This window comes from Coloeus monedula, assembly GCF_965178545.1.
Source record: "Coloeus monedula genome assembly, chromosome: Z".
NCBI lineage: Eukaryota > Metazoa > Chordata > Aves > Passeriformes > Corvidae > Coloeus > Coloeus monedula.
In genome coordinates, this window is record NC_138822.1 from 66,128,154 (window position 1) to 66,140,307 (window position 12,154).

The 12,154-nt window shown below is 36.8% G+C and overlaps 1 protein-coding gene across 5 annotated transcripts in view; it reads left to right on the forward strand.

The window, feature by feature from the left end:
- Nucleotides 1–12,154, forward strand: part of PDE4D (phosphodiesterase 4D) — a gene marked incomplete at its 5' end in the record, with an annotated part of 319,930 nt that overhangs the window by 184,206 nt on the left and 123,570 nt on the right. The window contains one exon of one of the 5 annotated variants that reach the window (XM_082301746.1): nt 2,235–2,532. The exons of the other annotated variants lie outside the window; for them this stretch is intronic. Within the exon in view, the coding sequence (XP_082157872.1) occupies nt 2,468–2,532 (65 nt within the window). Of the gene's footprint in view, nt 1–2,234; nt 2,533–12,154 lie in introns of those variants that run through there. 5 annotated transcript variants of the gene reach the window in all.

A 12,154-nucleotide genomic window follows, 5' to 3' on the forward strand; every position in this document is an offset into this window, starting at 1 on the left:
ACTAACATTCCCTGGAGGCCTGTGAGCTCTCCTTCCTACTAATAGACACCCTTTTTGTGGGAACCCTGTGATTCTAAGGTTGCTACCTTAAGACAGGCTCTGATTCGGCCACTTGAAGTATGGTTGCTTAATATATATTTCATAATTGTTGAAGTTAATAGGCACTTGGAGAACAGGAGTTTGTTTCTAAGGAGCTGAGGATGGAGAACAAAGAAAGCATATTTACAGTGGGTGTTAGTATTTAGTTAATGAGATGGAGAACTGCGAACCCATGTGAACTTTTTTTCTGAATTAGTATTGAAAAACACTGACTCAAATATTTAAGTACCTGCAACTAGAATGTATTTATATTGCATAGTAGTGTTTAGTATCTAAATATGTTAATATTTCTAGTTATATTTCTAGCAACTACAAGTAAGAGGCGGCATCTTGACTGATGCACTACTGAAAACAGACGATCCTGGGATACTTACTTTGTAGCACAGCAGAAATAGTCTTTGAATATTCTATTTCAGTATGGTATTACAAAAAAACTTAGTCAAAAGCTTTGTTTTCCTTCATTTTGTGTTCCTACATAAAATTGAAATAGTTTTCATATTTATAAATAATAAATAACCAAGCAAACTTTAAAAAAACCCCAGCATTAAAATGGCCAGGTATTCTGTAACAATCCAGGACCTCTATTTTATCTGATTTTCTTTTTTCATGACCTATTCCATCTGTTAAAGGAATAAAAAATTTCACAACATGGTGCCTGATTTATGTGCACTTCTATAGACGTGTGACCTGCACAGTGACAGACCCAACTGTTACTAAAGGTCCCATGACTGTATGACCCTTCAAGCTAAATTTACCACCAATGCCTTTTCCACTCATTGAAGTTAACGTTTTTGATTGCATAAGACTCTTACAAAAGGTCCTTTGCAAGTCACTAAGTGATATTTGAGAGATAAGTGCCAGAAAACGTGAAGAACAGAACACAGAGCAAGAAAAGTTATTAACATTCCTTCTGCTGTTGTGGATCACTTTATATGCAGATCACTAGCAAAAGCCTCCAGGGCAGTTAGGATCTTTCCTGGTGATATACAGCATAGTTGGTAATGCATTTTATTGTACTGTTATAAAATAAAGTGCAAAGGTTGTAGAGAGCCTTATACACATTCCAATTTGATTATTTTTTGATCTTTTGATACATAATCTATTTATCATATTTTCCTTCTATTTGCCAAGTCTATATAAACTTTATGAATGCAATCTTCAGTGCTTGTTTTCATTATTAACCTAGATGCACTACTATCAAAAGTAATGCACTGCAACACTTCTAGTAACTGCAAAGGAATGGCTATTAAGCATGTAAACACTTCTTCAGCAATAAATTTGTTCTTTCAGTTTAATATCAATTCTAACACATTTCAGAGCATTTTCAAAAATTTATAAATGAAACAATATAATCTCTATTGTTTTTCACTGCATTTTTCCTCTTTTAATGCTGAAATTGCCAAATATATTAAGATAGGAATTAGCTCCCAAAGCATTTATGATATTTTTTGGCTAGAAATTATAAATGCAATTTTTTTGATAATATGTAAACTATTAATGTAATTATTATATCAGGAAAAGGTATTTGCAGTAGACCAGAAAGGACGTCATGTTGTAGTTCTTCAACTAAGGTATTTTTTCCTTCAGTGATTAATAACAATCACTATCTGTATATGTGTTTGACTTTAACAGTGAACAAGGAATTTCATTTTTATTTAACTTCCCCACAGTGTTCTGAATGTCTTTCAGACAGGGAATACTTTCTAGTTTGAAGTTAGACAATAGAACTTATTCAAAGTATCTAAGCAAGTGTTAGGAGAAAGAGAATGGGAAGAATTACATTTCTGGGTAAGGGTTTCAGTGGATTTGGAATAAAAAAAATCTTTGTTCCTGTCTTTACTCCACAGAGACTAATTTATCTAGCATGTCTCTAAGCAGAATTTCCCTGCAAACTCAGAAACATTACTGTAACTTACATTCATCCTTTCCTTTCATTTATTATCCATAAGTATTGTTTCCCTTTTCTTTTCTTTTTCATTTTTTTTTTAATGTTATTGACCTTTAAACCTGTTGTTATCAAACTGCAAGAAAGAGATAGGGACTCTTTTCAGCTGCCTTCATTCTCATGTGACCTGAAGGGAGAATAGGTTCGAAATAGACTAGTTCCTCCCAGGGCAATACAAGACAGAGGAGAAAAGCACTGTCATTTCCGAACAGCACAGTGCTAGAGTAAACTCAGTGTGAAAAAGGAAGGAGTTGCAGCATGTTAGAATTCTTCCTCCACAGCCTGGATTTTTACACGAGACTGATTTGGAGTGTGTTAAAAAGAAGAGGATTTTAAAAAATACTTTGAAATGGAGTACTTTGAGAATGAGCTTTTTAAGGACAACTGACATCTGTGCTAGTATTACTGAAGGAATTTTTCGAAATGAGCATTGTTATGAAGCCAAGATCCCGATCTACCAGCTCCTTAAGGACTGCAGACGCAATGTGGTAATGTGATTCGTTTGTTTCTTTCAGGCTCTCCTTCCTATTAGGACACAGAGATATGTCCCAGGAAAGTCACAGACTTTAATTTTGACTTGATAGATTTTGCATGGTTATTGAAGATGTTCAGCTGTTGAGTTTCACAATTATTGTTGTGTTTTATTGTAAAATACAGTGTATATAATTTTTAAAAAGAGAAGACTTTACATACTTTTTGTGACACATTACATAGATTTTTCCCATTCAGCAGTCAGGTTCAATCCTTACACTTGGAGATACCTTCTAAAAATCTTCAGTAGACTTATTTCAGTAAGAGAAATCATAACAAAAAGTTTGCATTTCTGGAGGCTGGAGAGTAAAATGAAGTTATAGTTTGTGTGAGCTATTTTGGGATGCTTACATGTAGTTTTGCTGCACAAATAGACACTGGTAGAGATGTGTCCTGGGAAGCAGCAGACTTTGTAGCAGTATATGTGAGACTGGGCTATGTTATGCTTCATGTGTTTCCCCTCCTCTCTGAGGCTTAGAGGAGTAGAAGTAGCCTGTGATATTGATCTGTCTGTATGATTTTCTTGCAGATTTTTTCAGTTAGCAATCAGCAAAGTTTTGTCTTTTGACAAAACTTTTGACTTCGACTTTTTTTCTTGTGAGAACTTTATGCTGCTTTTTAAAGCTTGATGGGCACTGACAGGACAGCTTTCTATAAAGTATGAGAAATAAATTCTCTTTACTCTCTTAATGTGCCCCACATTTTTTTCTTCTCTCTGTGTCTTTAATAAAACCACCATCATTTTAATAAGCACATAATAAACTAATTGTTCAGAGCTATATTTTGCAGGTATAAAATTATGTATTTTAAAATATAACTTTTTTATATATATAAATGGCTGGTGTGCTACTGGGGGATAGAACAGTAACTACAGTTCTTTGTGAGGAAATACATCCAGTTAATTGAACATTAGCCTAATAAAAACTTTATGTTTCAAATAGTCTTTACTCTGAGTTAAAGCCATGTCAGTATTACTGTTAAAGCAGTTAGTAATCTCTTCCAGTTATCTTTTACTGAAACCATTTTGTAGTAAAAGAAAATTAAACAAGTACACTACTCAAGCTAAAGAGTAGTCCTAGTTGTTCTCAGACACTGCTAAGGCAGAGTTTTGCTGAAATAAATGCAGTAAGTAGTGTCTCTATCTCTTTATTAAATTACAATACCATGTTGGTAAACTAAATATTGCTTAAGTGCTACACTCCGCAGGGTGCCTCCAAGGAAGTGAGCTAAAACATACATACCTTAGCTATTACGTACAACTGTGCAAATAAGTCAGTACCTCTGATTAAGTCTGCCTTTCTACTTTGTTGTTTTTGTTATTGTTGTCTGCCTCCATTAATTCTTTCAGGAAAAAGTAGTTTAAAAGAAAAAAAATCCTTGTAGCTGATGGTTGCAATCTAATTTGAACACCAAATAGTCTGTCTAAAATACCTGCCTTTTGTTGCTGTTGCCTTTAGTTATAATGCTAATCTGATATCTGAGAATACCTGTTCTGCTGGTTGTAAACTGGGAGTCCTCTGCTACCCTGCTGTTTGGGAACACTACCTGAGCTCAGAGGTAACTCTCAGGGAGATATTTGGAGGCTGCTGGAGAAGGTACATGCTGTTCTCTGGTGGTGTGGAGCAAGGGCACGCAGACCCTGTCCCAAACATGGGGAAAATGAAGCGCTGAGATCAGAGAGAGTGGGAGGGAACTGCTGTCTGCCCACACCGACCTCAGCTCCTGGCCGCCTCCAGGGAGGTGGCAGATGAGGCCAGCCCACCCTACCCACGTCACCCAACCAGCAGCCTTCAAGGTGGGCCTGAGCAGGACCAGTTTCCAAACCATCTGCTTGGCTTAATTTTGTGAGCCTTATTGCCTGAATCTGTGGGTTTGTACCTTCCTGCAGTTCTCTGGGGGAGAACAGCAACACTATAATCTTGCCACAATATGAATGCCTAGGGACAAATCAGATCAGGATTAAATCAGAAACACTGGTAGGTGTTCAGGCCAGGAGACAGGAAGAGCTATGCCACATAATTCTCTTTTCTGAATCTGTTAACATAGGGACCCCACTCTATGTAAGAGGAGCAGGAGTGCCTGGGAGGAAGGAGAAGTTGAGTCTCAAGAACACAGGGACTTGAGTGACAGGACTGTTTTAAAGTGTGGATACCCGTCTTAGAAGGGTTTGAGAAAAAATGATCCCAGGATTTCCTCTACCACTTCCCTTGTGAATATTAATTTCCATGAAAATCAGAAACCAGGCTCCAAACACAGAGACCACTAAGAGGACAGAAAAGATGTAAAGACAAGACAGAGAAACCTCTGCTCTTGGTTCCCTGTAATCACACTCATTCTCTGTCCAAAAGGCACAGCAAGTTCAGTGTAAAAGCATGTGTGTGGTAAAAGAATAATAATCTTTTCTGTATCAATATTACAAAGCATTCAAAGGGTATCTCCACTGATGATGTGCTGTGATGGGTACCCCAGCTGACTTTGAGCAGATGCAGATGAGCCCAGGCTGTACTGATGTCTTCCCTTTTAATGTGGCTTGGGTTGGAGATGGCTGATGTTTACCATGATGGTAGGGTCTGTAGGCAAACCTTCTCTTTCCGATGTACCTTGGAAAAATTATCCTCATGTTATGGTGACTGAAGTAAAAGCAGATGGCTGGTATTTATACAAAATAAGAAAGGGACTTATATAAGGGTTATTACTTGTTATGTTAATGCTGCTCAATTCTACCACTCACTGCCACTCATTCCTCAATTCAGGGTGTGATCGTGAAGTATGGTTTTATACCATAGATCTTCTGGAGAATAGTCCAGAAGGGATAAATGATTGTGCAGTCTTTTCAACTAAGGCAATTGATGTGTCTTTTTATTCCAGAGAAGAAATAATAAGGAAGTAAGGAAATCACAGTAAGCTAAACTTTGTCTGAGACAGGAGTACAAGCATTTAAATGAGAATATGATTCCGTATTTTCTTGACTATTTGCCACTTAACAGTAAAGCAGTAGTGTTTCACAGAAAATGTCGTATTTCTGTTGATTTTTTCCTTTTGTAATGACAGAAAAGTCTGAACTTAGAAAAAAAAAAGGTATTTAGATTAAGTGAATTAAAATGTTAGAAGTTTAAATGAGGAACTGGTGGCAAATCAAGCAAGCAGCCTGGGTTGTTGCGCAGAACCTACTGGCTGGAAATGGTGCAGCTGATCAGATTTTAGAATTGCCTTTGCTTTTCATGATACATGTAACTAGCCAAAAGAGCTATAAGCCTCAGGAGTATTGTCAGATTTTTGCCACAACCCTTTCTGCATGATGCAACTAGAGATAGTTAACTGTTTACTTCATGAGTTGGAATCACTGGGCTTTATTTATTTTTTGTAATGTAGGCCAGTTTGGGCTTGTCTGGGTTTTGGAACTTTGGTGTTTGATTGATCTGAAAAGGGCACAGCCTGTCTAGTGACCCAGAAAGCAGAGGTCTTCAACAATTCAGTCTGTGGTGTTATGTAGAACAATGCATCTGTTCTTATTTAGCTCTAGAAGTGGGTGATATTGCTTGTCTGCAATATGATGAAGTTCAGTATATTGGAAATCACTGAAGGATGTTGTCAAATATGGATTTCTCAGTCTATGACGTATTTATAGATAGGTGGTACAAAACTGACCTCTTGTATGGACTTTCCATGACCCTTAATATGTGGATCACAAGAGAGATACTAAATAAAAGTTTTATTGAATGGAGACAATAAAATACTTGTGGCTTGGCATCAGTGAATGGCGTTGTTTCTGGGGCAGAAGAGCTAGAACAAAACAATGAGCTGACATTCAGGTAGCTGCACTGGTTTCCTGACTTAAAGGTACCGTACAGTAGAACTCTGCAATAAGCATGACCCAGTCTTTTGGTAGCCCTGTCTGACAGGAGGAAGCTGTGGCCACATCACACTGCTTGGGGACTGGCCATCCCAAAACCGTTCAGTTCCCTGGTTAATCCGTTGGTGCTAGCAAGCCTATTGCCAGTATAAAGATGAAGAATGTATTCAATAAATGATACTGAATGAGTCATATGTGTATAGGTTATTATTATTATATATTTAAAGTTAGCTGCTGACTTCCAGACTGGGAATCCCAGTACTGGTGACATCAACACCAAAACCAGGTATTCCTTCAAGGAATCTTGTCTACAGGGCAGAGAATGTAAACACAGGTGAATGTAACTGTGGACAATATTAACAACATTCATGTCACTTGGCTGCTAAAGGGTTAAGGTTTTTTATTTCTGTGTTGGGTGAATCTCTTTTCCTCTCCAGTATTATGATTGTTTTGTGAGGCACTGTTGATGATACTACTTGTCCCTTGTTGCCATATCTTATGAAACTGTATTTAAAAAGGAGGGTGGGTGTGATATTATTCACATAATATCCAATTGCAGTTTTAGTAGTTGAAGGTATTGAATAGAGTGCATTGGGAAAGTTCAATGCAATCTGCACACCATCCAAACTCATAGGCAGGGATTGTAGTACCAAGTATAACATGTAAAATTGTGGGATTTCTGAATGTTGAGGAAAGCCTGCAAGCTACAGATGAGTTTTCCTACATGAAGTCTGACTTTGATTGAATTCATAGGTGACTTCATTAAGAAAAATAGGCTTTTGTAAGCAGTATGGGCCTCAAATCATGGCAACCATAGAAATTCAAGGGAGTATATATGCTTTTATTTACTGTTCAGTGCTAATGGGAAAGTCTGCATAGTCAGCATGATGCCATTTTCCAGAGTGTGATATGTTAAACAGTGCTATTTTTACAAAAATGGAAGGAGAAAAAATGTAGTTTTTTCAATGAAGTAGTGGTGGGTTTTGAAAGGATCAAGTAGTCTATTTTCTAAAAGAATAAGACATGTTCTAATGGGCCTGGCCACTAGTCTTCCTAACCTAGTATCCTGTAATCACCTGCAGCAACAGGAATAGCTGAGTCCCTGTCCAGTTTCTGCAGTCCATTCCCATCATGTTGCCCAGCATTTACTGGTGTTGTGTTAGGGATGTTACAGGGTTCACCTTGGCCTTCTGCTTCTCCGATCATTTATGTACCTGTTTGCCTATAGATTGCCTAATCTCTTTTCTGAATTTGCTGGTAAAGTCTCTTTCCCTACAGCCTTCTTACAATCTTTCTGCTTATGTAGCAAAGCCACTTTCTTTACTGAGCTTTAAAATTAGTTCTGCCATTATGGCATTTCATGAAAGAGTCTGCATTCACTTATCCAACAGCTCCATGATTCTCTAAGTTCAGTTAAAGACTCCTCAGCCTTTTCCTGTAGAAACTGAAAAGTTGTAGCCTTCTTGTATTTTCCTAAATAGGCTGCTGCCCCATCCCTTGATCATTTTAGTTCCCATTCATTGTATTTCCTTAAAAGAGACCTGAGTGCAGGCATTACCCAAGATGTGAACACACCAAAGTTCTCACACAGTAGTAAAATTATATCTGCTTATTTTCTCAGCACCTTTGTTGATTATGTCCAGTATGTTGTGTAGATTTTTTGACTGCCATTTCAAGTTGAGATAGTGATTTAAAATAATTTTTACTGCTTTTTCTAGCCATTTCTTTTGTCATGTTCTCATCTCTGTATTTTTGTAGAGCAGAAGTATTAGACTTGCCAACATAAAGTCCAGTTACTTTAACATTAATGTGATAAGAACTGCTGTCTTGAAATAACAAATGTGGTGGTTTTTTAAACAAACAAATATTGCAAACTATGCCAAACAGAACAAATTGCAAAGTTTGACTCCAGCAAAGAAAGGCACTACCTCGGAGATACTTTCTTTCAAGCTGCATCCAGATAAACACATGTAATACTCTTTCTCCACCACACGCAAACCCACGATGTAGTCCTCTGCCTCTCACTTGAGTGCATTAACAATCCACTTTCAGTTTTCCTGAAAATATAATCTTGTCTTTACAGCACAGTTTTCACACCTTCTCCCTGAGCAAATCTGTAAGTTATCAGCTTGTGGACAAAGCTCTGTTCAAATCTAATGACCATGAGGCACAGTGAAGATGTGGCACTTCAGTGTCTGTCCCTAGTGTAAAAAAGGGAGAGGACAACAAGGTTCATGGGGAGCTCACTTGACAGCTCAACCTGAATGACCAAAAGCCCATTTACAGCTGGTTCAAGTGGGGATAGAAGGTAGTTCCAACCCGGATCAATGCTGAGATACCATGATGGAAGCCTTCTCCCTTTTCTACCCTTCCATTACACCATGTCTGAAACAGTTGTTTGCATTTAGTTCCACAACAAGGGGTTATCTTACTTCCTACCTTGTGTTCTGAGAAGCACAATTGCAGTGTAAGACGTAACAGGTGGGATTCAGCTCATCTAGATAGATTTTTATCATACCTGATCTAGTAACCTCATGCTCTTGGTGAGAAATACTTGCTGTCAGGATATGACATCTGTGACATATTTTAGATGTCTGTATCAGGAAGACACGTATTCTTGATGTCACTGATTTTATCAGAGCCATAAGTAAAGCATATAAATGAGATCTAACCTGTATGTGGACACCTACAGTGTGCATCTATAGCCAGATTAATTCTTTCTGATGCAGCTTATGCTGAATACATGCTTTAATATTTAGTAATTTTACTATTATCTCATAAGGGGAATTATCACATAAAATAAGAGAAGTGCAATATGGACTAGAGAGTATTAGAACACAACAGCAAGAATAAACCGACTACTTAGGCTAAATATTGTATTGAAAGAACCTTGGAGTCAAAGTGAGGCCAATTCGCAGCCATGAACTCACTAAACAGTTATGTCATCATTCCAATGACAAAACAAATGGTTCAATCTCGTTTCTGTGGTTCCCATCAGAATTCAGCTATGGTGGTTTCTAATTCAGACTAATATGCACTAGAGCATGTTTCTTAAGTCACATTACAAAACCAGAAGTACATTTCTGCACTCCTTTATTTGGTAGCATTGCTGTTACTGTTAAGATAGGGGCATTTGTGGTTTAGATAGGTGCATAGTATGATATTATATGGCCTTTTAAATATTTTTTCTTTCATTAAAAATCATGAAATCTTTCCAGACTTATAATATATTAAAATACAGAACAGTTTCAAAGCTAAATGGCAGAAACAGATTTGTTCATTTGACGTCATTTTTGAGGATTTGAGAAGCACAGAGAGGAAAACATGACTTAAATTTGTTGCTTTTCTGTTTCATTTGATAGACTTATATCAGCATTTGGTGGTGGCTTTTTAAATGTGCTCAAATACTAACACACTAAAATCTCGCACATTAATTAGGAAATAGTTTTCTCTATAGTTATTTGAGAAATACTTTTCCCCTTCTATGAAAGTGTTAAGCATAAAAAAAGAAGAAGATTCCTTCAGGAACATTAGTAAGAGTCTTTTTATTTGTCAGACATCTCAAATCCAGTACAGATCAATTAAAAAAAATTCATTTTTGCAGTTTCATTGTGCTTTATTTAAGTTCAGTAATTTAAAATCACTATTCAAATAAAATATTTGAATAAAAATTCAAGTTAGACTAGAAAAAAAGGGATTTATTTTTATGAAAAAACCTTTCAGTAGTTCTGAAATTTATCCTTAAGTTTCTTTTAATAAGTGTAAACGTTTTGTGTGGTTTTGAAAAATGTCAGTTTTGGGATAATTTTATTGGTTAGTTATCTAAGTTTTGAAGAACTTACCATATGCAGTTATATAATATCCTACTAACAAATGTCTCTAAAGTGTGTACCCACAACATGTTTCAAAAAAAGGACACACATTCCATCAGTACAAGACAACACACGGCAAAGAGTTGCATGTTGGTGCTTTCTGTAGTGCCCTGGGAGCTGGTGGGATGATGCTGTAACGAGGCCAGTGAACCCTCTGACACCGTGACAGGCTGCTTTTGGAACCCCAGTGACTAATTCCATGTGGTGGTGTACTACGTCTCATAGCTGCTGCCAGCATCCACCCCCTCACACATCATGGCAGACAACAGCAAACACTTTTAGGAAATTCTTTCCAAGAGGTATATATTGAGAAATAAACAGCTAGTCACTATGAAAGCTCCTTGGTTGCCGCTGCCCTGAAGCGTCCCCTACACAAGATCAGTTATATAAGATCATCTTCTTCTGAGAGCTTTATATAAATAATCATCTTTATTGTCTCAGACGTTTCCACATTTAGTAATTTTAAGCTTGTGAGCCATGCTTTCTTGTGATATGTTGTCTTTCCCTGACTTAACATCTATTTTTCTCTTGTCCTAGCCCTATACATATGACTATTATTGGGTTCAGACACTGTAACTAATTTACTTTTACTTCCCCCCATTTTCACATTTTCTGTCCTTCTTATTTGAATTTAAATCTCCCTTTCCAGATGAGTTAGAAACAGCCTTCATGATTTGAATGCCATCAAAATTTACCTTTGCAAGATGGGAACAAAACAGTTCTTTTAACAGTTCTTTTACCTTCAGTTAATGACAAAAATATTGGTTTCAATTTTTGTCTTCAAAACTTCCAGATATAAAATAGGTGTTTTTATGTCTAAAACTGAGCAATTGTGTTACTGCAGCTTTCATCCTTCCTTGTTCAACATCTCCTATGCTGTTTGATGCCCTTGTTGCTGTACCAGGAACACAGATATGTTCTATTCAGTTGAATCCTTTTAGTGTGTTTGCACTTTAGATGTGTGATGGCCATAAAGTTAGTCAAAAATTCTGCCGTGGAAATGTGCATATCTCCTTAAAATATATAATCCATATTATACAGAATAACATAAATTTTTCTTGCTTGTATATGTGTATTTTCCAAGTGCGCCCAGTGAACTAAAAATTTTATTTACTTCTCACACTATATATCTTTATATATAGTGTGAGAAGCCACAGTGTGATAAAGCCTGCACTCCTTATGTTCTTTAAGACCAAATGAAGTGCATCGCATTTCCATAAGTGAACCGTATTTAGTCTCGCTGCTTTCACTGCAAGCCATCCTAAGGGCAGTTTGAATTAAACTGTATGCATAAATACTCTTTTTTCTTTTCCTCATTCTAACTTTTCTTCCAGTCAAGTATTTTTCTTTCATAAAAATGTATCTTCCATTGATTTCCCCCTTGGTATAGCTTGAGTAATTTTTTATGCACTCAAGTCTAGTAGTCACATGACATCCTCAGCTCTCACATCTAAAAATTAAAGATTTAATGCTTACAGAAAAGATTGCGAGTTTCACAAATTAAAAGGTGAGGAAAAGATCCATTGTTTTTAAGCTCTCACCATTTTAAGACAATCCCTTCACATTTACTTGCATAGTCAACAGGGGAATTCATGTAAGTTCAGAGGGCTGTTCAGAAAATCAGAAATGTCATCCTAACACAGACAGGTGCTCCCAGCTTTCCTCTGACCTCTCTCCCCAGGGACTGCTGGGGAGCCTGGCCTCCAAGTTTAGATGTCTGTGCAAACCTGTGCTATTATTTTCCCTGTGTGATCTATAGAAAAACTTTTTTTCATGTTTTGCCAAGTGATGTTTAGGACTTTTTTTTAAAAAAAGAGATTTTTTTGGTGTAGTTACTTCTTATTCTTGATTTTT